The sequence below is a fragment of the Cryptosporidium sp. chipmunk genotype I genome (genome assembly GCF_004936735.1).
Source record: "Cryptosporidium sp. chipmunk genotype I strain 37763 chromosome Unknown contig_50, whole genome shotgun sequence".
Taxonomy (NCBI): Eukaryota; Apicomplexa; class Conoidasida; order Eucoccidiorida; family Cryptosporidiidae; genus Cryptosporidium; species Cryptosporidium sp. chipmunk genotype I.
Window position 1 is genome coordinate 110027 of NW_027125618.1, and position 27114 is coordinate 137140.

Sequence of the window (27114 nt, forward strand, 5' to 3'; positions counted from 1 at the left end):
AAACTAAAATTTTTATTTTGATCTAATTTTTGAGAAGAAACTAAACTTTTAAGTATAATTTTAAACATTTCTTTCGGTTTTTTATTTCTATAAAATAGAAACAGAAATATTTAAAGAATTAATTATCTCTCCAAATTATTTTTCCACATGGAATTGCATGTAATTTCGTAATGAAAAAACAAAAGCACACATTCCTATACCGGTATTAACGCAAAATAAATAAATTACATGTTGATAAGTTATAATAATAATAATGAATATTTCATCATTTAGAATAAAAAGGAGGAAAAAAAGTAATGATGATGAAGAGAAGGAAGAAGGTTCAAGTTATGAGGAGTTATTAGAAGTGATTGCACCAATTAATAAGTTTAAAAGTAAACCAGCACTAGGGGTGACTACATTTTCAAGGCAAATGTGGTGCGAAAAAAGTTTAGAAATTTGTCTTGAGAATAACATTAAAATTACAAGTAAGGCTATTGAGGAAGGTATTAAACACCATGAAGAATTAGAGTTAGAAGATCACCAAGTTCTTAGTGTAACAGTAGAGAATGAATACGAGAAAATGGCTATTGAAATTTTAAGTATAGTAAATTTGTTGGATGGACTTATTGAAAGAGGATATATTCGTGAACTTCCAATAATAGGATTTCACAAAGGAATAATGTTGAGGGGAATAATTGATTCATTACAGCTTAAACCAAAACTAAATGGAATGGGCGAAACTAATAATATAAAATATACATCGAAAAACATTAACAAGTTTATTATTTTGATTTCAGATACAAAAACTAGAAGAAATACAACTCTTCCAAGTAACGTTCAGCAAAAGACTACAGTTCTACAGCTTGGATTATATAGAAAGATATTGAATGAAATGATTAATTTTGGGAAAATCTGGAAGTCTTGTCATCCAAATCTAATGGACTCTAATGCAATTAAAAAATACTTGAGTTTCTCTTCAATAATGAATTTGTCAAACTGTTGCTCTGGTTGCAGGTTCTTGAATGGTATTTTTGAATTTCATGGTTTAGACCCATTTATTTCTTTTTCAGAATTTCAAGAATTGGAAGATGCTAAAAGAAAGCAACCTTCTAAAGAAAAAGATATTATTGAAGCTGAAATTGAAGTTAATATTCATGATAAAAATGAAGATCAAATTCATCCTGAAGTACATTCTGAGGCCGAGTCTGAAGTTGATACTGACGGAAAAAACGTCTTAAAAGACTTCAAAAACGCTCTTGAAATTGGTTTTAATATGCTCCTTAGCTTCTCAAAACTTCCAGATATTCAGTCAGAAATGAAGGTTGAATACGATTGTCAAGGCAAGACCTTTGCTACTAAATGGTACAAGTCTTCAGAGCAGACTATTGAGCTTGAATTAGATTACTTATTGGGATGGTGGCTCGGCTCTAGGGAAACTGAATTTGTCAGAATTTCAGAAGCATGGAAATGTAAGTTTTGTAATGTAATTGAATATTGCCAAGTATGTCCTCTTTCAATAGAAGAAAAAGAGAAATGTATTGAGCAAATCCGTCAAAATGAATTAGAGTCACTGCTGCTTAAAGATTTAGAAGAATCGTCATCTAATGAGCTTATTTCAGCACTAAACTGTTCCTAACTACTTTAATTTCTATAGTGTGGTGCTAATCTCAATATATAGAAAAATTTAGTGGTAAATAATTCAAGTTAATATAATTTTTTATATTTTCTTGTATTCATAAAAAATTAAAATGAAGATATTATTTTTTAACAATTTAAATTTAATTTATTGTTGAATATGTGTGAAGCTTAAATAGTGCCATAATTATAATCAATAAAATTTCTTAACACACGCTTTTTAAGGCAAAAACATTAATTAATAAATCAATGAGATTACTAATTCACTTTATTAATTAAAAAAAAATTAGTAGAATTTGATCATTTTAATATATAATGCCATTAAGCTCGGCTTTATCGACTAAATGCTGCAAAATTATTAATGAATATGAAACTAAACTATGCAAAGAACTTGGAAATGCATGCAAGGAGGGGGTGGAAAGCGCGCCAGAGTTAAAAAAGTACAATAATTTAAGAAAAGGAAGTCGTTTGGGGACTAATTTGGTAAATAGTGTTGTAGCATCTGAAAGTCCATTTAGAAGAGACTCAAGCTTACTATGGCTATCCTCTGATCCATCCAATGAAAGGCGAAATGATATAAATAAGATTATTAAAAATGAAGATGGAATAGCGATGCCAGATATGTGTGATAAATACGTGTTGGTAGATACATATACAAGCATTTTAGCTTCAAATCGACAGCAGGCATGTTATATTTCACTGTTATCTCCTCTTCCACAGGATACCGTGGTTGGGATAAAATTTGGGGAGCATTTATGCCAGGGAAGAATTAATGATACAATGATTGAATATATATCTCCATCTCTTCCTGTAGGTCGCCAGTATGCAAGACTATATTTAAATAGTGTGAAGATGGGAGTAAAATTTGGGAATGGGAGTACAATGTCAGAAGCAAGAAGCTATTTACCTTTTGATGTAATAGTTCAAGAACCTAAATCACGAAGATTTAATTATAAAAAGAATAAGACTCCAATACCAGTTGGAGTTATGGGACCAGCCCCACTACCAGAAGTAGATATAGAAGATGAAGTTGAGGAGCTGTTAATAATGCATAAGCCCAGAGGAAATGCCTCTATCATTTCAAGAAGGCATGCTTTAGATAAATACTTTAAAGGTACGCATTCAAAAGTAGTGAATGCTCCAAGACGCGAAACTGGTGATTTGAATAACTTGGACCCATCATTTAAGGCTGCAATTAATCGAGATTTTTTAAGAAGACTCTCAAATATTGCTTTAGAGCCAGATTGTAGAAGAACTATTAATTTATTGAATGAATTTATATCAAAGTTAGATCCTGGTGCAACAGGTAATTTAATACCTTTTAATATTAAATTAGAGTATTGGAACAGAGTTTTATCTGATGGATGCCAAGAGATTATTGATAATTATCATAGCTATATTACACAAGAATCATCCAATGAGAAATCTGTTTATATATTTACCAGAACTTCTCCTGATGCATTTGAACCATACAACGTGTTTATGTTTTCCTGCATTATGGATGAGGAAAACAATAATTGTGTGCCATTATTACGAAGATTTTCATGTAATCCAGACAATTGTGGAGATGTAAGACTTTGGATATGTGTTGGAGATTGCTATCTTGCAAAGAATGAAGTTGCAAATAATTATCGAAAGATTGATTTGCCTTGTCCAATTCCTCCAATCATGAAGTCAAAGAAATCTGCACATATTTGGAGTAAGGCAAGAACTCAGTCTAGCCATGCCAACTCAACATATATGTCAAGGAAGCTTACTACTGGTAATTCCGGGTCAACACGAGGAGTTGGCGGAGGGTTATTAGGAGCTGCTGGTGTTGGTGCAGGTGGTATTGGAGCAGGAATTGTCGCTGATGAAGATATCAATGCTGAAAATGATAACTCGTCCGAGAAAGAAAGATGTATTCAAATTTCCAATAATGTTTTTCTATTTTTCGAAATGTGGCCTTCAAAGCTTCTTCCAAATGCCGGTAATACCACAGAATCATATTCATTCGTTTTATGCATTAAAAATCATCAATACCACTCAGTAACTGGTGTTTCAAAACCAGTACTGAACTTTATTCTTCAAAAGTGGCTCACAAAAGTCCCCATTAATGCTTGAATTAGATCTCTCTAAACTTAATATTTTAATTACTTATCCGACCCTGTTCAATGTAATACAAACTCCCTATATCTTTCGTTTAACTAACTTAGAAATACCAGTTAGACCAACTGAGAGAAAAAGAAAAAAAGAGAAAAAACAACCCCTACAAAATACCATAACTGAAATGTGAAAGAAAACTACATAGCCTCTTCATAAACAATTTATTTAAATAAACTATAACTAGTGCCTCCCCCTCTAATAACTGAATACATGCATACATTACGCAGCCAAGCCATTACTTAATAATTTCATGTGGAAATTGTGCATGTTATGCAATGCAAGCAATATCGGCATTTACATGAAAATTAATTAGAACGTTGCCGCGCAAAAAAAATATTATTGTCATGCGGATTCAAGAAAAAATTGCATGTATTTCATGGAGTATTACTTGTTTGCTTTGAATCATTTATATAAATCTTTGTGAGCTCTTAAGTAAAAGATGAAAAGCGATAGCAATTAAGAGTAAAAATGGCCATTAAAGAACCTCAACAATTTGTTTATAATGCCTTGCATCAAAATGCAACATGGATTATTTTTAAATCGTTTTATTCAACCATGAACCCGTATGTCCACAAGAGCAGAAATGACAACACGTATAATCAGCTTAAATGAGTAAATAAAAGTTGCCAATTCAACTCAAGTAAATACTAAAATCAGAAAAAGAGGAAAATGTTCTCCATATCACTATAAACTTAAATGGACAATTTTAAAAAATTTTCATTACTCTTATCGGCTATAATCTCCAACTTTATAGTCTTTAAGTCACAAAAAAAAAGTATTTAGGAACCGTCTTAAATGTATGATGCGCATAATTGTCCAGTTGGCTTTGTAGTACCCATAATGATACCAATAATGACACCATAAATAGCCAAAGCTTCTCCGAAAACCAAAATTAAAATCATACCAGTGAGAAGTCTTGGTTGCTGAGCAGCAGCTCTAACACCAGCATCACCAACAATACCAATAGCAAGACCAGCAGCCAAACTGCTGAGACCGATAACCAAACCAGCGCTCATTTGAGCATAGGCAGTGTAGGCAGAATACAAATTTGGTTCTCCCATCTGGAAGAAAATGACCAAAGAACCAATCAAGCCATAAATACCCAAAATACCGGCCATAACAGCTGGAATAATTGATCTCATAATTAAATCTGGTCTCATTACGGCCATAGATGAAATACCAACACCTGATTTAGCAATTCCATAAGCTGCTCCCAAGTTTGCAAAAATCAAACATCCTGCAATTCCCATAAATCCAAAGAACAAACTGTTTGGGTCACAAGTGATCATCTTTCCTATACCAATATTCAGCTAACTGCCTTTCAGCGATTATCGTTTAATTATATAACAAGTTCTAGTATTTACGATTCTTAAATAGAAAAAAAATTTCTATGTTTTAAACAAGCTTGCCTAATACTAGTTAGAATTTGTCTCTTGGGGGTACATTATTGGATAAATCTTACCGCCATATTGTGGCGGTAATACTTCAATTATTTTTCAAAGTTGCCCAAATTATATTTTTTGAGTAAACTAAAAATACCTCCTAGATCAATTATTAAAAAATAAACTGAAGTGATTTTTTCTAAAAAGTTAAATTTATTTTATTCAAGAAATTGACCTTTTTTCTTTTCCTTAACTTATCTAAATTCATATATTTTTTTGCACTGCACATTTTCATATATATATATATATATTTTTTTTTCTCAATTAAAAACCTACTCCCGATTATCTCCAATGTTTCAAACTAATCACATAATTTATATATCTTTTAATTCTTTGAAATATTCAAAGTATTTCAAAGGATAATTAACTTTACATGAAATTAAATCAAATTAACTTATTGGCGCCATTTTGGCGCCTGATTAATAAATTTGAAATACAAGAAACAATGCATTATGACTAAAAAAGTTAGGGTGAAATAATCAAAGATGTTTTTGAGGTTTTATAAGAACGAAAAAGGAGAAAGAGTATATACATTATCGGTAAGTTTCTGGTCTTTTTTTTCTATTATAAGTGGCTAACCATGTTGAAAAATTATAGACAGTGAATAAGGATGGAGAAATCACATTTTCAGCTCACCCAGCGAGATTTTCTCCAGATGATATCTACTCATCTCAAAGAATTGCCTGTAAAAAGAGGTTCGGACTGTTACCAACTCAACGTCAATAAAATGGAGATAATTTTTGCAAAGTGAAAGCTTGGGCTTCAACGAAGACACCACTGTGAAATTGTTAGAATTGCTTGATAAATTGCCATAACAACATTCATTAATTTAGACAGAAATAAGGACTAATTAGGAATTTTAAGTCAAAAACAGGATACTAGATAAATAAAATAAAGAATATTATTGAAAAAAAAACTAATAATAGATTGAATAATTGTCTAATATAGATAAAAGTACTTAATCTACTTATTATTATTATTATCATCAATCCATTCTGTTTGCTCTTTGTATAAATCCTTTTATATTTAAATTAGGTCACCATATAATGAATAATCTTCTTGAAAGTATATTATACCTTTGGAAAAAAAAATGATAATAATAATGTTGATATTAATAATATTAATAGTGATTATAAACACTGATAGTAGTAATAGTAAGATCAGTTATATTAACCATTACTTAATAGGTACACAAAGATTGTTTGCAGATGGACTGGAAATAAGTACCAATGAAACAATAATGCCATAAATTGCAAGAGCTTCACCAAAGATAAGTATAAGCATTGAAGCAACAAATAGCTTAGATTGTTGAGCAGTACCACGAATTCCTGCATCTCCTGCAACACCAATAGTAAAGCCACTGGCAGCACAACTGAAACCAGAAATAATTCCAGCAGCAAGATGGCAATATCCTTGATATAATGAATAGTCTGTCCTTATTTGAGAACAAATAATGACTCCTACAATTAAACCATAAACGCCCAAAATACCTGCCATAACAGCTGGAATAATTGACCTCATAACTAGATCTGGTCTCATTACACCACAGGATGCAATTGCCAATCCTGCTTTAGCTGTACCATAAGCTGCTCCCAAGTTTGATAGGGCAGTAGCCAAAGTTGAACCTAGCATTCCAAATAAAGTTGCTGTTGGTGTACAAAATGGAGGTGCCATTTTTCTCTAATCTTATTTCGAACTTTCTTTTTAGTAATGCAATAACTAATAAATATTCTCTCTTTTTTCAAGATTCCACAAACTTGAGAATTTTTCCAATAAACGTTTACCAGTCTAATATTCTCTAATTAGTCTTCCAACTGGAATCCTTTATCTAATTTATTATTTTCTCGTAGCTATTCCTCTCCCCCTTAAATAATTTTTTCCTCTTCTTTTTGGTAATGAATTCTTAATATTCGCCAGGCCTGCCCATTTTACCGCCATGAGACAATTTTCCTTCCCGCCCATTGTCTATTGCTTTACAATAGTAATTTTTGGCTGAAATATTTTCCATTATCACCCCTCTCCCCCTATTTTCCAGACAGTTAATACAATGGATTAATGCCCATACTCTTATGGTTTAATATTAACTTGATTAGTTTTTAGGAAGCTGAACAACAAAACGTAGATATTATTACTTGTTTATCCAATACTCCACTAATTTGCTCTTTTGCTATTAAGTCAAATATTCATTCCTTCTACTTGCATGACAGAATTCATTTATTTTAATGTTAATTTTGAAAACACATGCAATATATGGAATATGGGTAATTTATAACCAACAGTTGGTCAACAGAGCAATTTATTGCTACTCTTTTTAATCACTTATTTTCAATTCGCTTCACTTCTCACATTTTAAAACATTTTCTGAAAAATATTAACTTGATTCGTTGTTTTTATGCTAAGCCTCGGTTGTCAACTACAGGTTTCTTCTATTCTTACCTCCCTATTACTGTTTATTCCCTCTCCTAATTAAAAATAACATTTGATGTGAATGAATGCATGCACAAACGTCAAAGTTTACAGCAGTAATGTAATACATACAGGGAAGGAAAAAAATAAATAATTGCATGTAATTTGTATACCATTTACAATTTCCACATGCAAACTACACGTAATAAGCCAAGCGGAAATTGTAAAAAAAAATTATTAAAGAAATTAACGTTATTGTATAAATATATATATATATTTTAAAAATCTAACTAGTTATCTTGTCATTTCAGCTGCAAGCATTGAATGGTTTTCAGTCCATGCTTCTTCTGTCTGAACTTTTTTCAACCTAAAAAAATTATTAGTAAAAACATTTAAATTGATGTGATTATGACTTTTATAGTATTTAAATAAATAAATTGGGAGAAGGGAAAATAAAAGAAAGGAAGGATTTTTTCCAAATAATTATAAAATTTTCATTCATTTGTTATTTTTTTTTTTTCCTTCTTGTTCTTCTTATCCTTCTCCTTTTGTTCTTCCTATTCATATAACAACCATAATCTCATTGAATAATATAAAACTTACATTCTTTTGTGGTCCTTACTTTTATTATGAGACATTAGAGATGATGAATTAATAAAATACCTTGCACATGTAATACAATAAAATTGGCCTAAAGTTTATTTATTATATTATTCAATTTAATAAATATGTTTAATCATTTTAACATACCATGCCCTGGTAAATCCACATCCACCGGTAAATTCACACCTTTTATATAATCATTCTGAACTAGATGTCAAGAAATAATAGAAATATTTAAGAAATTAAGGAAAGAAGGAAGAATATATTATATATTTGCAATTGTTTTATTTTTTTTTTCTTTGCTTTTTTAAAAATTCTTTCCCCTTCTCACTAATAAAACTCACCAGTCTCAAAGTCTTTCGTTCTTCTTTTAGTTTTCACATGCTTTCCTACTGCTCTATTCTTTGCTTTTCCTGCTTTTCTAGATTTTCTTTGGCCAAGTCCCATTGAAATCTTGAGATAACTAAAAATTCAAAAATATATCCTTTCTAATTAAAATTTGAAAATTTTCTTCCAAAAATTACTTTATTATTATACACTTGGTGAAATTCATCAATAAAAAGAAAATAAAATCTTTATTTCATCTTTATTATAAATACCATTGTCAAGACTGACAAAAGGCGCCACATATGTGGCGCCCGTTACTTTAATTCTTTAATAAATTTGTGTGGAATAGAGAAAAATTCATTATAACTTAATTAATTTATGGAGAAAAGAATACAAAAACAATTTAACAATCATATGGAGTTGTGGTTTATATTTATGTTTGCTTTAAAAAAGTTTGATAAAAGAACTTGATTTTGAATAACTGAATATATAATAAATAATATAGTCTTTAAACAAGTAATATATAAAAGTTTGTTGAAGAAATTATTAAAAACTTTATTCAATAGTCACCAATTTGTGTCTTTAATGACCCTGAGATGTAATAGTATTAATTATAACTAAATAATTAAAGTAATATACAAATCAAATGCAATATTAGTGTAATTTATTGAATGAATACAAATTTGAAAAAGCAATCAAAAAAAAATGAGTGCTTTACAAATTATTCTTTCAATAACATTAATATTATTTTCTTTATTATATATATTTATCCGTGTTCTAAAGAAATTCCTTCAAAAAAAAGGCTTTGAAGTTTCTTTTTCTGGATTTTTTTCACTTGGGAATTTGAAAATAAAGATACTTGAAAAATGTCTTGAAAAGTATGATAATATTGGTGGATTTGAGCTTTTTATTTCAAAAATTTCAATTAGATTCCAATCTTGGAAACTTAAGTTTATTTTAAATGAAAGTAACTGTATTTGTTTTATCTTGAATGAAAATCATTACAAAAAGAAAGAACTTGGTCATAATCATCTTTCCCACTATTCTAAATTACAAAACCAGTTATTTAGAAAGACTAAGATTGATACTGGTGATAGTAGTATTGGAATTATTAGAAATTTAATGCTAATTGTCATAGTACAAATCATTTCTAGAATTATTATATTTGAACTTGAGAATATCCAATTCCAAATTTATATGGTTGATTGTAAATGTATTGGAATTTATAGAAATCTAAAAATTAATCAAGATGGAAGATGTGAGAAATGTGGTATTCAAATGAAGTATGGTATATATTCCAAACTTGATATTAATAGTTTGAGTATATTTCCAAAAGCTTATCTTGGTGGAATTATGGTGAATTTTCAAATTGAAAATCCAGTATTGTATTTAAATCCTATTGAAAATACAATTTCTGAAAAGAGATGTCATACATTTTATTTAGATTCCAATAATAAATATAATTTATCATCCAAAAATAGTTCAAATATTATGAATTATATTCTTAAACAGTTTTATACAAAATCCAATAAAACTATACCAAAGAAAAATTATCAAAATCAAACCAATTATCCCCCTTTAATTTATGTAAATAATAAATTGAATATTAAATTAAAGTTAATGCATTCTATGTCTGGGTCTGATATTAGAGTATGTATCCTCCGTAATGTAAATATTGAAATGAATCAACTTTGGATTACATTAATACCAGAAATAATTTGTGAATTGATCTATATCTTTCATACAATTAAATTCAATTATAAGAAATCGAATAAAAGTATTTATAATAAAAATAATCTCCAAGTATTAGATCCAAATATTATTAATCAATCAGATCCAATTATTAAATTATCTCCAAAATACCAATTACTGAGCAACAATATACTGCCAACTTCTCCTATTAATTTAGCACCACCTTCTTCTCCAAGTATATCATCATTGTCATATTCTAATTCATCTTCTAATTCATCCTCTTATTCTCCTTTTCCTCCTTCATTTGGTAATTTTGAAGACAAAATTTCTAGAAATAAACAAAAACTTATAATGAATGAGAATTTAGATAGACAACTACAAATTACTTTCAAAATTTCTCAACCATCTTTAATATTTTGTGATAATACTCAATCCAGCTCAGGCTTTGAAATCTTATTTCATGAATTTGAGGCACATCTTATTATCCAATATTTTCTAGAATATCTTCAAAGTAGTCTCAAACTTTATAATCAAGATTATGATTTTGATCTTTCAAACTCAGAAACATCCGAATTTAATTTAATTAGTAATGATTCCAATCATTCTGATTTAGATACAAAAGATTTTAAGAAAAAAACAAGAAGAAGTTTAAAGCTTGTTTTTGGAAGTAAGCTTATCTTTGGGAATTCTATTTTGTATTTAAACCATAAAGAAAACCATTATCTTTCAAAACAAATTATGTCAAATACTATAAGAGATGGAAACTTTACTTTCGATAGAATGTTTATAATTGAACATTATAAATCAATTATTGAGATTTCAGACAATAACTTTGTTAAACTTTACTTGAAGAATTCTATTCAAAAAATGTTTGGAATCTGGAGGGAGAATGGATTTTACCAGAATCTGACAATATTTCTTCAATTAATTAAATTTAAAAAGTATCTTTCCAAGATTAAAAACCAAATTAATATCGATAATAGTAGCAATAATAATAATCATCATCATATATTTGAAAAACCATTTATAGAAAAATCAACAGAAGAAATTCCAAAAATACCATTAAGAATTGAACTGGAAGATGATGATATTCTTAAAAGTGATTTTCTTATTAAAAATAATAAATATTTGAAGGAGATTATGACAATTAAAGACTTTGTTGTTAACTTGCTTTTTTATTTAGAAATCAAAGATATTACTATTCAAACCAATGATATTAGTTGCTTTAACCATGAACTAAACATTATCAAGAAGAATGATCAATCTAATAATCACTGTGAAGATTGTTTTGTTGAATCCTTTGGTCCAAAAGAAAGGTATGAGTGGAGAACTGACTTTGATTACGAATCTATTTCTAAATTCAATATTAATAATAAAGAAGATAGAAATAATGTAGATGATGATAATAATAATGATCGATTCTTCGTTTTGAAAATAAATAACTTGAAGATTTGTAATACATCCTTAAATAGGAGCTTTTCAATGCTTTTTACAGATGTAGACCTTTACAGTATGGATGAATTTGTTGATTTAGAAGATATATCTACCAAATATTTAAATCTTCCTTCAAATTTTAAACAGAACTGTGACATTTTAGATCTCCAGAAAACATGTATTTACCGGTATGGATGTTTTGACCAAAGAATTCAAATATTTAACTTTGAAATCTCACCAAGAATTAGAGATAAAAACCAGTTAGTCAAACTTAATGAGTCAATCATTATCTCACCTTGGGATTATAAAAAGATTTCGCTTAGATTTAAAGGTATTAATGGAAATCTTGATACTTGTTATATTCCAATATACCTTTATATTTTAGGTTGTTTCAGTATTGACTGCCTTGCTATTAAAAGGAGTAACTTGAGCAAAGTTTATTATGGAATAAATAACCAATTTGAAGAAAATTTTGACTTTTACTGTAATGAAAGATCTAATTATTTTGAAAAGTTTAAGAAAATCAAAAGTGATATTTTCAATATTATCAATGAATTCAATCCTCAAGAGTTAAAGAATAGAAACCTACAACTCTGGAGTATTCCTGATTTAATACAAAGTAAAGCTGGTTCTTTAAAGTATACCTGGTATTTTGACTTTGATGATATCTCTGTAAACTTTTTTGATGGTTTTAAGCTATTAATCAATAAATTAAGTCTTTATAGATGTAATGAATATGGAAATTATGATATTAAAATGAAGAATATTAAGATATTTGATAACTTTGGTATCAACATTTTAAGTTCAAGTACTATTAGAATGAGATCTGATATTCCATTTAAAAGTACTAAAATTAAGTCACCAATTTGTCTTAAAAAGCAGCTTAGAAGAATTTTAGATTTGTCAGTAAATGGGGATTTACTTTTGCTTTCTATTCTTGGAAATATTGAAAACTCTGAAAATAACTTGAACGATATTAATAATGGAATGATTCTTTTTGACTCTAAAAGGTTTATTCTTGAAATAGATGAGCTTGACATATTACTCTTAGTGAATTGTGAGTACAGGGAATCCATATTTAAGTACTTTTACCAGTATATATATATCACTTTTTACCAACTATTCCACCCTCCCTTAATAATCAGGACAGGAAAACTACTTTCATTTTCACGTAAACACCCAATAATATTTTCCTGTAACAATATATTTGACTTTTCAATAACCAAGATGAATCTAATATTAAGTACTTTGGCTAGCTTTATGTTTTCACAAAATTCTGAAGGATTTTCTGTTGGTTTCTCAATTCCTAAAAATAAAAATTACTCCAAGGATGACTTATGTATCCATTATAATTATAATATTGACAATCCTCCAACCCAAAGAAATAAAACTGGTCTCAATAATATTTCAAACATGCCAATTTCTGAGGTAAAATTGGACAATTTAAGGCTTTGTATCCGAACAAAACATACATCCAATTCAAAATCTGCCTGTAATGATAAAGAATGTTACAAAATTCCAAACTACCTTACTAATAGTCCCTCTTCGGAAGAAGGGTTTCTCATTAATTCAAGTTATAATCCAATCAATATTTTTGTATCTTTATTAGGAATTTCTATTAGCTTTTTTAATCAACTCAGTTTGAATGGAAGTAAAACCATAATTCAATCTAGAAAAGAAATCTTTCTTTCTAGTGAGAGTATTGCTGTTGATTTGAGAAGGAATTATTCTCATGTGGATTACAATGTTAATAATGATATTAAGATGGTGATGAATAAGGTCCCTGAGTTGAGCTCAGATGTCAAAGTTTCAATTTATTCAAAATCAAAGACTTCACTACACTTGAGTAATTTCAGTTCTTTTAAAACCATAAAATTTTTAAATCCACTTTTGGAGCTGATTAAAAACTGTAAAAACTTCAAATCCAATTTCCGAAAAAGCAATTTTGAGAGTTACTCAAAAAAATTCAAAAATACAATTATCTCAAAAAACACCCTAATTCTTTCTATCATCACCTCGGACTTGACTAGTTTGTATTTAGTTCCATACATTAACCTTCAAACTCAGAGAGAAATGAATGATAATTCTTCAGTATGCATACAATTACCAAAGATTGAATTCTGTTTAAAAAAGAATAGTCATTCTCAAGATGAAAGTCAAGAAATAGACGATTTTGTGAGTCAGATAGAATTCGTTTCTCTGCTTCTTAAAGAGGGAATCCTTGTTTGGCTAATTTCAAAAGAAATATTTGCTCCTCTGGCTAAGAGGAAAATTCAAAGTCTTTGCTCAACTTTCAATCCAAACAATCAAAAATATTCTTTAAAGAGTGCTCTAGTTTCTATTTCAAAGATCAATATAAATGTCCAAAGGAAGCCAGATAAGAATTTTTATATAAAACTGGTATTGGATGGGTTAAATAAGAAATTAATAATAGAAAGATACTTTGGAAATGACTTGAATAAAAATGACAATACTATACATATGATACCCATGACTTTAAATCTGGACTCCGAGAAACTGATTCAGTTTTCCACAATATTAGAATCCTTTTTAGATGAAAGCAATTTTGATTGTATTTCCATATATTATTGTGAGAGTTGTAATCAATTAAAGCCAAAAAAGTCAGACTATTTATTTAATTCCAAAAAAATCTTGAATTTTGAACAAAAAGGCTCATCCTATGTGAAGAATAACAGTCAAACAAAACCGAACTTTTTGCTCAATATTTCTCTGAATTATATTAATTTGAGATATGAAATCTTTAGTCTAGTAATTAACCACGTCTTGGTTGATTTGAGATATTTCAACTCGAAAATTGGAAATTTTATATTAGGAATCAAGGATGTACAATTCATTTCTGAGTACTTCCCATATAAACTCAGTCAATTATCTAAGCCATCCCAGTCTTTCAAACTTTTGCGTGGATCGAACATTCAGATATCTTCCAATTTTAGTGCAAGAACAAAAATGCTTGAAATAGCCCGAATTGGAGGTATTTTTTTTGAGATTAGCAATAATGACTCAGTTTTGCTTGTTTTAAGAGCTCCTCAATTTAGTTTAAGTACATTAACAATTGTTTACTTGGAAGTTCTAATTAAACTTATTAATATATTAAAGTCAAAATCGGAAAGAAGACCATTGAAAAACGAGAAATTTTCATCTTCATCAAAACAGAGAAATAATAAATCATCAATTCCTTTAATTCCGGGAAAAAAGCTCAATATCCAGATTAACGAAATTATGATTAATACGCATAGCCTTGGAACCTGCAGAGACCATGCGCCTCAAAGAGACGATCGTAAGTTTCCTCTTGGAACAAGTTATCCAGGATCCAAGAAGACATATAGAGTACCTGATTTAGATACTCAGAGTGATTTTCTTTTCCAAGTTATAGAACGGAATCCAATGAACAGCACTTTTACTTTGGTTGATGATTTGGAAGACTCCAATACAAATCTTAGTATTTTTCAAGGTAAAAACAACCAATATTGTCTTGAATGTAGGTACCATTTAAACAAGACATTGATATATTCTTCGAGAATTACTACAGATTATAAAGAAGATAGCCATTTTCGAGGAAATAGTAACAGTAATATTAGTGGCTGCAGTAAAAGCAACAATTGCAATAGCAATCAACTCAATGAAGTATTTATAGATTACTGCAATGACTACTTCTCGCTTCTGGATGAGCATGTAATTTCAGACAAGTACCAAAAATCAAGTTTTGAGATGATCCAAGAATACAGAAGAATTTGCTTATACACTGAAACTAACATAAGTATCCCTTTAGAATATGGCCAAATTATAGATTGCATGATTCTTGGAGAGCTTGGGCATGGAATAAAAGCTGGCCATATTTGTTTATCGAGAGGATTTAAACAAATTATATCTAGGATTCCCAGAATTGATTGTTCAATTGGTATTAACGACAAAAACAAGAAGTTCGAGTTTGTACTAAAGATATTTCCTGTTTCAGTTGATATTTTCTTCTCAAACATGTTGATGTGGGATTTGTTTGGAGATTGTATCATCAGTCAGTCGACTAAAAATCTTGAGTCTTTTGAGATAAATAAGGAAGACTCCACAATTCTTCCAGAAATTTCTAATTCTTATTGCTGTAGGTCGGAAGGATCGCTTATATGGGATGAACACAGTTGTCAAGTCTGTCCTTCTCAATGTAACCACAGTAGGCTTAATTCTGAGAATCGACGCATGGTAGAAATCAGCGAGAATTCTGTGGCGGCGACCGAAAACTTCTTTTTCTCTTCCTTCTCCTCCTCCTCCTCCTCCTCCTCCTCCTCCTCCCCCCCCTTCTTAGAGGAGATCCAGTCGGACAGAAAGAGAGGCTTCTATGAATCTAGTCAAGAGATTCTGAAGACAACTCCCATCTTTGTTAGCATCAGAATTCATACAGGAAAGCCAAGTACTCAACTAAAAATGTATTCAAAACTAATCTCAGTTTCAATTGATTCCAGTAGAGTCCAATCAATTAACGAGATCTTTTATTCATTTGATCTCGGAAGTACAAACACAAGCAAAAGCAATCAACCATATCAAGTATCCAATAACATGTCCAATCCTCCTTCTACTCTTACCAGTTCAAACAACACAACTGTAAACAATCACTCCATGAGCTTCTCCTCAGCCAATATGAACAGCATTACAGGTGGAAATCTTCCGCCTCCAATATACTATTCGCATAACTTGAATCCGACAACCGGTGTTATAAGTTCTGGAGAACAGGCTCAAAATTTGGGTTCTCAGATTTTACAACAAGGATACAGCTTTAATGCATATCCTACAGCAAAGACTCCTTCAGTATTATCCTTCTCTAATTACTTTTATGACCAAAAACAAGAAAAAGGCCAGAGGATTAACATAATGGATTCATTGAGCCTGAACAATAAAACCAAGAATATCAACCCCAAATCTAGCTCTTCAGATTTAAACTCCAAAAGAATTCTTTCCAACTGTGATCTGAGCGACAAGAATGTGATTAATATGCTCAAGTTTGAAATTGATAAGTTTTTAGCAAATAATCCACTCTTTTACACAGTTGTTGACAACATCCAGTGTCAGGCTGGAGGAGATAATAACCAGCTCAACCAGTATAAACTTCAGATAGAATGTATCGTAGATCAGCTGAACGTTGATATGTTCATTAACAACAGAAGATTCTCAAACTTCCAATCTAAAGATATTAACTTCGTTATGTTCTCAAACAACAACCCCTCAAACTCAACGATAATAGAGTTTGATACATCATTTATACACTTATCTGCAAATAACGACTTTGTACAGTCCAATGGTAGTTCAAATATCAATCCAGGTCCGAGTGGTAATAGTTGTAATGTTTCTACTGGCTATAGTAATAATACTTGTAATAGCAATCATCAAACTGGCTGTAATACTTCAAATTCCAATTTAAATCTTAACCCAAATAATATCTTTAACACAATTAAGAATGGTATTGGCAGTGGAAATGTAATTTCCAGTGGCATTGGAGGAGGAACAATTCTTAATTGCAATAGTTCAAACTTGAATGTTAGTTCGACATCTACAATTGAAAACAACCATAATGCAGCTTCCCAGGAAGAGGTTTCCATAATTCATCCAATGTATATTGATGGACATACTAATCAGGGGCACGGCCATGTTTTGTCAATTCGTATCAACATGAGACAAGTTAGGCTACTTGAAGTCTATAACATTCGAATTTTAGAAAGTGTTGTAATCAGAGTCCATCCAATTCGGGTAAACATTACTCAGTATCTTACTTCCTGCTACTATAATATATTTTTCCCACCCCCAACAACTAACCAGCCAAGCATTTTCTTGATACAAACTGGGAGCAATACCCAGAACTTGCTGCAAATCTCAAATACTGATTCCGAGGCTGCTTCATCCAAGATTCAAGAAGATAATTCTCTTTCTACTGGAAATATTCACATCATCAATAGTAATACCAATAACGATGTAATTGTACCAACAATTGAACACGAAAACTCTTCTTTGATATTAAATAGCCAACAGCCACAAAACAACCCATCAGAAGATTCGCAGAACCGTTCCCCAAAAAATATACTATACTTTAACTACCTCCGAATCTCATCAATTCTTGTTGAAGTCACTTATCGTGGGTCAGTATCGTTAAACAACGTACTTTTGGAACTTGGTTCATTCACTCAAAGAAGGAAACACAGAACCGTCAAGGAAATGGTTGACAAATACATCTCTTTTCTTAGACGCCAAGCTGCTAGGCCAGTCATTTCCTATACATTCAAGCAGCTCAGACATTCTTTACTTCCTAAACACTTCAAATCTCACAAACGCAGCAATAACTATAATTCCCACTATAATGATATTATCCAGACTAATCTCCAAAATAATCGTCAAATTAATGATCACGAACGTTCTTCAAAACTTAACTCTTCTTATCAAGACCTTCTTTATGACACTGCAAACAACGGAAACCTTTGTAATTTCAACAACATCAATTCCGTTCTTTCCAAGCATGACGAAGACCTTCCACACACTTCACGCAAGATTCAAAATACAAACTGCTCCAGAAATGATTCTGAATACAACAAATTCAAACTTATCTTTGGTAATCAGCTTTTAATTTAATTGCTTTAACTGACTGCTTTGTAACTGCCGCCCAATCTTCTTTTATTAACTGTCTGCATGTGAATGGGCACATGCAGAAAACACTTGCAATATACCGGCAACATTCGGCGCCATACGTGGGAATTTTTTCTTATTAAATAATTTGATTAATCTCTTGAATTATTTATTTTTCGTTTTCTCTTACTCCTTAGCTTGTTTTTTTTAACTTAAAGTAATAAAAGTAGGAGCTTTAGGGTTTAAGATTGTGATTATTTCTTCCTTTTTCATGGACATTAGAGAAAGAGTTTTTTTTGCTTACGACTCAGATTTTAAGTTATCCACATGAAAATAATAATTTTATGGGTTTCAGAAAGGCCAAAAAATCGAATAAATTAAAGGAGAATGAAAGATACGCATTTTGAAGTCAAATCAATCGATTGTATAGCATTCTGTGAACTTAGTGTAAGTTTAATGTGATGATTCTAAATGCGTGGTTTTTTCCTCTATTAGAAAAACAGGGAAATCCTTGTTAATAACTGTTAAAAAGTATTCAAGTTAGTATTGCATTGAACTAAACTAAAACGCCTTTCATTTTTACTATTTTCACTAATAACCATAATTTCAGAATAATAATACTCCTGTTGGGCTAATATTAAATGAGACTGAAAATAAAGTCTTAATAGCATGTAATGACAAGCTTTACTACTTTGATTTGAGTGATATTATTCATTTATACACCTCGTTTTCTGGAGAACGGACTCATGTGATTCCATACTATAAGTATATTCATCTAGGGTAAGATTTATAAAATTCATTATTAAGAAATGATTTTTCAAATTTTTCAAAAATCTAATGATTTCAGAGGAAATGTGAGAAGTATTTGTAGAAACAAACAAATAAGAGATCAGATAAAATCTGAAAATACGCTTCTATTTGCTTTGAATTGTAGAAACTATCCAGTAAAAGTGTATAACTTTGATGGAGAACTAATAACAACTGTATATATGAAGAACCAATATGAAGAAATTGATGAAATTTACTCATTGGAATTCATCTATTCAAAAGATTCGTCCATTATATTAGGAGGAGGAAAGAATTGTATACATGTATATGACTATTATTCCGGTGAAACCCTAAAATATATTGTAAGTTTAATCTACCATCACCACTACTCTTTTTTAAAAAAATCAAACTTAATATTCTTAGAATCTAAATTCCAGAGAATGTAAAGTAGAAAATCAAAAATCCCAGAAAGGCATTATATCCTGTTTATCACTAAAAACAAGTGGAATAGGATCTTTCTCTGTATTTGCTTCGGGCTCTTTTTCAAACACAATCTTTCTACATGACTTAAATGACCTCCATAGTCAGATTCAACTGAATGATAGCTATTTAAATCTTAATCCAGTAACTGAACTCTATTGGTTGGATGGTTTCTGTAATTCTAAGTTTATGGATTATCACTTAATCTCTGGTCATAGAAATAGTGACTACTTGTATATATGGGACGTGAGAAAGCCTAACAATGTACTTTTTAAATTAGACAGAGAAAATTTTGGCTCAAATCAAAGATTTAACATTAAATTTCAATATTACGAAGATGAGCTAATATTAACTTATGGAGATTTAAAAGGAAACCTTAATATACAAAAGCTAAAATTTAATTATGAAGATAATCAATTTCTTCAGGATAAAAGGCAAAGTCAAAAAATCAAATTAAAAAGCCAATCAATTCCTTATGTTGAGAGTTTTTGTAACAAAAAGCTATTACTCACATTGTCTGGCGAAAGATTTGCAAGCTGTGAAAAAGACCAAGGATGCACTTTCAAAGTTTGGAAGATCACCACAAATATGGATGTGTAATTTTTTTAGAGTCCAAATCTTACTTACAGCTTCAAACCCAAATTTAATCATCTACCCAATTAGGTTTTTCATTTTCACTCTATTTGGAGTATCTTTAATATAAACTATTAATTTTTTTTTTCTTGAAATTTATACCAGAAAACAATAATAAAGTCATTTCCTTCTTTTAATACCAGAATTGTTCTTGTTCTCGTTATTAGCTAAACTCTTCTCTTGATCTAGCAACTCCTGAGCAATCTTGTTAGCAAGATTACTTTCAATTATCTCTTTCTCCTTAGCTTTCTTCTCCTCTAACTCCTTCTCCTTAGCAAGTCTTTCCTTTTGTAAACGCATTTCTTCTTGTTGTTTTCTAATAGCATTAAGCTTCCTGGCATCCAAAAATATATAATCACCCCAGGAATCCTGAATTAAGTTTGCTTCACCTCTTATATATTCTACAGTGTCTTTAAGCTCCTCCATAGAATTCTCAACGTATAACCACTGTTTTTCTGAAAGAAGTAATTTCTTATACAATTGCATATTTCCCACGTATTCTGATGAAATTCTGGAATAATTATCCTGAACTGCCATTGCTGCTCTTAATAGAGACTTCTTCATCTCAGATACTAGCTCCGGAGTTGATGCTCTAAGTCTTAGACGGAACTCTTCAACACCTACATTTTGCGGAGCGACCTCATCTCTTAATTGGAAATAACGTTTCAAATCCTTTTTGGGAAACGTTAGTCTGCCAGATGAAACGAATGCATCGCAAAGAATTTCATCTTGGGAATTCACAATCTCAACGTCTTTGAATGAATAATAGACTATTATTCCAAGGAGGAAACATGAAACCAAGAAAAATAAGATTTGTAGCCACATATATGTACATATAATAAATATATTATAAACTTTTGTTTCTGTTATTTTCTTTTTTCTTTTAAGTCATAAATTGATCACAGTTTCACGTGAGATTTACTCAGTAACTTGTGTTATTTCTCTATATTAGTCCCACTTTATACTTAAACCCAAGAAAACCTAAGCTTTTAATGCTATTAATAATTTGAAGAAAGCTATTGTTTACTATTAGATTCCCAGTAGATTTAATACTTTAATTAGCAAAAAACCCACTCTCTCCAATAATGAATTATAATTTTTACTTATTTTTTCGCATTTAAATTAATATCAACTTTTCGCACTTTAGCCCCCAAACCGCCTTTTAATCGCTTTGCCTCTATTTCTAAATCAAATAAATAGTTAGATCCAAGCTTACCCTCAGCTTGAAAATTATAGTTTGGTTTAGCTTTTATATTTGCTAAATTGAAAGTGAAAAACACCCTCAAATAAACTCTTTGCTCAATCTAGACGCCTAATTCATCTTTAATTTCCCACTTTCTCGTTAAATATTCAATACTCATTCTGGAATTTTGCTCAGTTACACCAAAGTTATTTTCAAACTATTAAGTTAATACTTTACTGCAAATTAACTCCTTGTTATTTCTTCAATATTAATTCAAATGAGTCGAAACTACGAGCAAATGAAAATACAAAATTCACTGATTTATTCCACTTGTTATAGAAAAGCATTACCAATTAATAACTTGTAAGTTCAATCATTGACTCTTCATACCTTCTTTTCTGGGAAATTTGTTCTCGAACGAAATTTAACTTGAAATTTTGTTCCCTTATTTTTCATATTTAATATTAAAACTCTTTTTTATTCTTTAAATTAACTTCCCAAAACTGCTTACATGCATTTTCCCCAATTTCAAGATTTTGTAGTAATGCGCATTCTCATATACCGGTTTCGCAGTTTTTTTCATGTGTACAACCGTGTGGCACAACTGCAATGCATGCAATGCCCGGAAACCAAATATTAACAGGAGAGAAAGTTAATAAATTCAGAATAAAATGTAACAGAGCGTTAACTATATCATCTACTTTAATATTACAGGTGGTAATATCATGTTAACTTAATCAAAGTTTAACAAGAAAGTGAAGTGTATTTCTTTGTGTGTTGAATAAATACTAATTTATGTTTTCACTTTAATAAAGGTAATTTCAGTCCATTCATCTTACTTCTAACTTCCTTCCTTTTGTATTATCTTGGAGTGTTACGTCATTTCCCCTCCATTCCCCCTCAATATCAAGATATCACAACATTCATTTTTTCCAAGACTAAAGAATTACTATAATTTGGGAGGTAGAGCCACTGATGGAGGGATGGTTTGTATGGTCAAAAGAGATACATTAAGGAAAAAAATTACTTAGAAATTAGCGAAAAGAGGATCCCTTTGAGTTTGTTTTTGCCCAGGAACTGAGGAGAATAAAGCAGCCTTTGCTGAACTGGAATTATTTATATTTGGATTCTGTATTTGAGAAGATCCTCCTCCAGAATTCCCACCTATCCCACTACCACCAGAAGATAGTAGTTGGTTTGGTGCAGATTGCTGATTATTTCTGAAATTGTTCTGAGATTGAGAATGCTGTATTTGTTGCTGCCTCATATTTCCTGTTCCATGTTGAACTCCTCCTCCAGAGAATTGCATCTTTTGATTAAAGTTATTTTGCATCTGCTGCAAATCACTGTCATATTGCTCATCAAAGTCATTGTTAGTTAAAGCCGCAATATTGGGATCCCTTTGAAGTATTGTGGAAGCTTTCTTTAAAGTATTCAACTGATTCATCAAAGCCTTACGCTCCTCAACAATGTGATTTGGCTCATTCAATAAATCAGAAAGTCTCTCAGCCTTGTTAAATTCATTATACAATTGGAATTGCAACTTATCCATGATCTGTCTAACTAAAAAGTGGCCAATAATCTTTGGGACAGAATCACGAATATTCCTCACAACTATTGAAAAGTAAGAATCCAGTCTTTTTCTTATCTCCTTCAAGAATAGTTGGGAATATCTGGTTTTCCGTTTATTCCCATCTTTATTTTGGGAAAAAGGATCTTGGGACCACAAATTAGCAGACAAAGAGTTTGTTACACTCCCCACAGTCTGCTGAACCTGACTGAATATTTGTGCAGTTTTTGTTTGCTCCCTTGGTATTGGCTGCCCATCTGGCCCCACCTGAATCATACCAGAGTCCTGCATTCCATTGGCGCCCATCTGGCCAGACCTGGCGCCGGTACCACTTGGGTCGCTCGGATTACCCTGTGAGTTATTATTGATCACACTTCCATGTTCAGTCAAGTACTTTGAGTCATTTGTGAATAGATAGCCAGTTTCAGCTTCCACCAACTGTTCAAGGATAGTCTTAGTATTCTCCTTCTCTTGAAGCAGGATCTCTTGACTTCTATCTAGTATTTGATCCGAAAGCTTGGGAAACCTGCTAAAAACTTTATGTGCAACCCTCTGACTAACGTTCTCTAGAGCTGAGGTGACCTTGTCTAAACATTCCATAACAGGAGCTTGGATCTTTCTTAAGTGGGGCAAAATCAAATACTCAAACATATCAGGAGAAGGAAAGCCAGGCATAGAATCCCCCTCATGCATTCTTATTGCAGCATCAATATCATAATCTGTGAGTTCTGAAGTTACATCATTCTCAGTATACTCATCTAAAAGCTCATTAAAAATTACTCTGATTTGGGCCCCGCTTGACATTCCTCCATCACCTCCATGGTCAAAATAAGTTTGTAGTCTCTTATCGTACTTGCCTCGGATGGTATTTTTAATCATCTCACAATAATCTGTTATCATTGCCCACATTAGCTGAGTTCTGTCACTACTTTCCAAAGGCACTGACTGTCCAAACTCATCCAATCTTGATGTTAAAGTTCTGATCCTTGCATTAATCTCTCTTCTAATATCCGGCAAGAAAGTTCTAATATGTTTGAATAAAACTTTCGTTAATTTAGAAACTAGGTTCTTGGTACCAACCAATTCTGGTGAAAGATTTCTATAAACTGGATGTGTTGAAAAGAATGTTGCTTCATCCTCTAATGCATCTTTAATCGACTTTCCCGCCTTTAAATCCGCTGAACTTCTGTTCTTTACGCCTGTATAACCCAATCTTAACGGAACCTCATCACCATGAAGCATTTTCGAAGCATCTGTTCCTCTATCCATTAAGTCTATCTTAGTCACAACACCAATAGTTCTCAAACCTTTAGGATCCACTCTTCTAGAAAGTTGAAGAGCATCAGAAGTTGACATATCAGCATTAGCTGGGATTACTGCTAGAATAATTGTTCTTGGATCTCTTGCATATCTTATTGCCATATCTCTAGTCAATTGCTCAATATTATCGCATTGATCACTACCTTTTAATGGCACCCTTGTAATACCTGGCAAATCTATTAAAGTTAAATCAGGGCATTGGGTACCATATATTGTTAATATTATTGGATCATCTACAATACCTTTATTCTTCCCTGCCACTTCATCTGTAAGACGATCAATTTCTTCTCTAACTTTCTCAAAATCCGTGAATTTCTTGTTTTTATCCTTTTCAAATACTACATAAGCTTCATCCACTCCATTCTTGCTTGGAATATGTACTAGACGCATTTCAACAGGACGCCTAGTTACTATTCCTTCTCCTCTAGGTAGAAAATCGAATCCAACTACAGATTCTAATACACTTGATTTTCCTGAGCTTTGTGTACCAACGACACAAATCCTAGGGAGATTAATGTACTGTTGTAGTCCCACATCTCTGAGTTCATCCTAGAATTTAAGTTGAATAATTAGTCATCATAATCATAATTTGAATGTTTAATGGCAAATATTTGAACACATGCATGCGATTTCGTATGTGGGGTTTGAAATTCAATTCGGATTCACCTAAATTTCATTTTTCAAAGAAAATTACTAATCCAAACTTACCACCAAGCTAATAAGTTTTCTCAAGTTTTGATACATTTCCAAATTAATTGAACATCAATTTGTTTAATTTCTTTATTTATCAACTTCCAGAATTTATGCCTATATAACTTATACTAACTTAAATCCTATTTCTACTAATTTCTCATTAATTGTCAAATAATGCTTTTTCCAGCTTAATTAATTTCAGAGATTCTTCAACTTTGTATTTATTTATTTACCAATATAATAAATATAAATATATATTAATATTTATAGCTAATTTTATTTATTATTAAAGACAAATACTTAGGCACAGTATACGTATTCTCCCTCATATTTATTATCAGCATAATGCAATATAAAAACATTTCTTCAAAAATTCTCAAGTTTCTGAAAGAATTTGGAATAACGTTGTTTCTTTCTCCTTAATTAAAATGGAATCATTTTTTTTGGTGAACTAAGTATCAATTCCAACTATTTTTTTTCTTTCCCCTATTGAAAAATTGGATTTTTTGCTTATTACACACTTCTCCACCCCTTCTCTCTATTAATCTTTAACCTTAATATTTCAATAATTGCAAGCTTTGAAAGAAAAATCATTTGAAATGATTGAGATATATAAATAAATGGATATATTTCAGTCATCTCCTACTTTTCCATCATATTCTATTGCTTTTCTTTTTCTAGAATTATTCATTATAGAATTATTACATGCAATGGCGGTACATTCCATCCACAATGGTTCCCGCACATTGGCGGGAATTTCCTGTATAATGACAAAAAATGCATGCATTCAAATTGGAGGGAAGAAAAATTGTTGAAAGAGAAAAGATGTAAGAAAAGAAAATAGAAATATGAAATAAGTTTAAAAACTTGAAGTAACTATTTTGTGATTTCGCTTTAAGATATATTTAATTCTTATATTAAAAAAATTCTTTGAATAAGAATTAATGATTTATATTAATAGATTTCTGAATATAAATATATATATATATATATATATATAAGAAATAAGTATTTTCAGCCGCTTATTCGTAATCAGACTCTACAGCTTCTTTATTAATATCATCTATTTGTTTTTTTATACCTTGATCCATTACTTTATCTTCTCTAGTTTTGCTTGACCTCTGGCCAAAATCGCGCTGCAAAAACTCATCTCCGCTCTCATCCAACTGTTCTCCATCAGTAGTTATGTCAACGTCATTAAGAGGCTGTTGAATCAAATCTTGATTTACCGAAGTATCTGTCTGTCCTGGAGCTGCGGGAATTACCGGATCTGTTGGAGTTATTGGAACTGTTGGAGTTACTGGAACTGTTGGAATTACCGAAACTGTTGGAGTTATTGGAACTGTTGAAGTTATTGGAACTGTTGGAGTTACTGGAACTGTTGGAGTTATTGGAACTGTTGGAGTTGTCGACAGTGGTTTTGAAATTATTGAACCTGCTAGTGAAAGCGTCGGAGTTGGTGGAGTTCCTGAAGCCGGTGGAGACGCTGGAGTTAGAGTTCCTAGGCCTGCTGACGAAATTTTTGAAGTTCCTGTAGGTCCCCCCGGCATTACTGCAGCTTTTTGCTCTGCTAGTAAAACCTGTTGTGAACCAGATGCTGCAGCTGCTACTGAACGACGCGATTCTTTTTCTCCTTTAGCAGCTTCCTCGTGTTCCTTATTTAAATCAACACTGCTTGCATCAGTTAAAATTCCTCTAATATCATCTCCTTCTCCGCCAAGCTCAGCCAATAATTCGTCTTCAAGGCCTCCAGGGGTTTCTCCTGGACCTATCGGACTTCCTGGGAGTGGTGGAAGTGTTGGAGTTCCTATAAATGATGAAACTGGAGTGCCTAAAACTGTCGTAACTGTAGGAGTTCTTTTAGTTGACACAGGTGTCAGAGTTGATGGAGTTCCTGGGACTGGTAAAGGTGCCGAAACCGGAATACCTGGAGTTGGTGGAGTTCCTGGGACTGGTGAAGGTGCCGAAACTGGAATACCTGGAGTTGGTGGAGTTCCTGGGACTGGTGAAGGTGCCGAAACCGGAATACCTGGAGTTGGTGGAGTTCCTGGGACTGGTAAAGGTGCCGAAACTGGAATACCTGGAGTTGGTGGAGTTCCTGGGACTGGTGAAGGTGCCGAAACTGGAATACCTGGAGTTGGTGGAGTTCCTGGGACTGGTGAAGGTGCCGAAACCGGAAT

The 27114-nt window shown here is 31.4% G+C and overlaps 10 protein-coding genes across 10 annotated transcripts; 5 read left to right on the plus strand and 5 right to left on the minus strand.

Annotated features, from left to right (window-relative positions):
* Positions 1–253: 253 nt before the first annotated feature.
* Positions 254–1618, plus strand: ELE39_003320 (exonuclease V; the record flags this gene model as incomplete). The annotated part of the gene is made up of 1 exon (XM_067346306.1): positions 254–1618. The coding sequence occupies one exon, from the start codon at positions 254–256 to the stop codon at positions 1616–1618; it is 1365 nt and encodes a 454-aa protein (XP_067199900.1).
* A 314-nt stretch (positions 1619–1932) lies between these two features.
* On the plus strand, positions 1933–3720 carry ELE39_003322 (uncharacterized protein; the record flags this gene model as incomplete). The annotated part of the gene is made up of 1 exon (XM_067346308.1): positions 1933–3720. The coding sequence occupies one exon, from the start codon at positions 1933–1935 to the stop codon at positions 3718–3720; it is 1788 nt and encodes a 595-aa protein (XP_067199902.1).
* An 833-nt stretch (positions 3721–4553) lies between these two features.
* ELE39_003323 (vacuolar ATP synthetase) lies at positions 4554–5051 on the minus strand (the record flags this gene model as incomplete). The annotated part of the gene is made up of 1 exon (XM_067346309.1): positions 4554–5051. One exon carries the CDS (start codon positions 5049–5051, stop codon positions 4554–4556), a length of 498 nt encoding a protein of 165 aa, XP_067199903.1.
* Positions 5052–5689: 638 nt separating this feature from the next.
* Positions 5690–5930, plus strand: ELE39_003324 (nucleolar RNA-binding NOP10; the record flags this gene model as incomplete). Its single annotated transcript, XM_067346310.1, has 2 exons — positions 5690–5743; positions 5802–5930. 2 exons carry the CDS (start codon positions 5690–5692, stop codon positions 5928–5930), a joined length of 183 nt encoding a protein of 60 aa, XP_067199904.1.
* A 450-nt stretch (positions 5931–6380) lies between these two features.
* On the minus strand, positions 6381–6878 carry ELE39_003325 (vacuolar ATP synthetase; the record flags this gene model as incomplete). Its single annotated transcript, XM_067346311.1, has 1 exon — positions 6381–6878. One exon carries the CDS (start codon positions 6876–6878, stop codon positions 6381–6383), a length of 498 nt encoding a protein of 165 aa, XP_067199905.1.
* Positions 6879–7904: 1026 nt separating this feature from the next.
* ELE39_003326 (bud site selection) lies at positions 7905–8660 on the minus strand (the record flags this gene model as incomplete). Its single annotated transcript, XM_067346312.1, has 4 exons — positions 7905–7977; positions 8214–8301; positions 8361–8420; positions 8558–8660. 4 exons carry the CDS (start codon positions 8658–8660, stop codon positions 7905–7907), a joined length of 324 nt encoding a protein of 107 aa, XP_067199906.1.
* A 585-nt stretch (positions 8661–9245) lies between these two features.
* Positions 9246–18293, plus strand: ELE39_003327 (uncharacterized protein; the record flags this gene model as incomplete). The annotated part of the gene is made up of 1 exon (XM_067346313.1): positions 9246–18293. One exon carries the CDS (start codon positions 9246–9248, stop codon positions 18291–18293), a length of 9048 nt encoding a protein of 3015 aa, XP_067199907.1.
* A 381-nt stretch (positions 18294–18674) lies between these two features.
* On the plus strand, positions 18675–20135 carry ELE39_003328 (uncharacterized protein; the record flags this gene model as incomplete). The annotated part of the gene is made up of 4 exons (XM_067346314.1): positions 18675–18734; positions 18898–19067; positions 19135–19417; positions 19479–20135. The coding sequence occupies 4 exons, from the start codon at positions 18675–18677 to the stop codon at positions 20133–20135; spliced, it is 1170 nt and encodes a 389-aa protein (XP_067199908.1).
* Positions 20136–20288: 153 nt separating this feature from the next.
* Positions 20289–20993, minus strand: ELE39_003329 (uncharacterized protein; the record flags this gene model as incomplete). The annotated part of the gene is made up of 1 exon (XM_067346315.1): positions 20289–20993. The coding sequence occupies one exon, from the start codon at positions 20991–20993 to the stop codon at positions 20289–20291; it is 705 nt and encodes a 234-aa protein (XP_067199909.1).
* Positions 20994–22378: 1385 nt separating this feature from the next.
* Positions 22379–24790, minus strand: ELE39_003330 (dynamin-related DRPB; the record flags this gene model as incomplete). The annotated part of the gene is made up of 1 exon (XM_067346316.1): positions 22379–24790. A coding segment is annotated over one exon (2412 nt), but the record flags the coding sequence as incomplete, so codon positions are not given.
* Positions 24791–27114: the final 2324 nt, after the last annotated feature.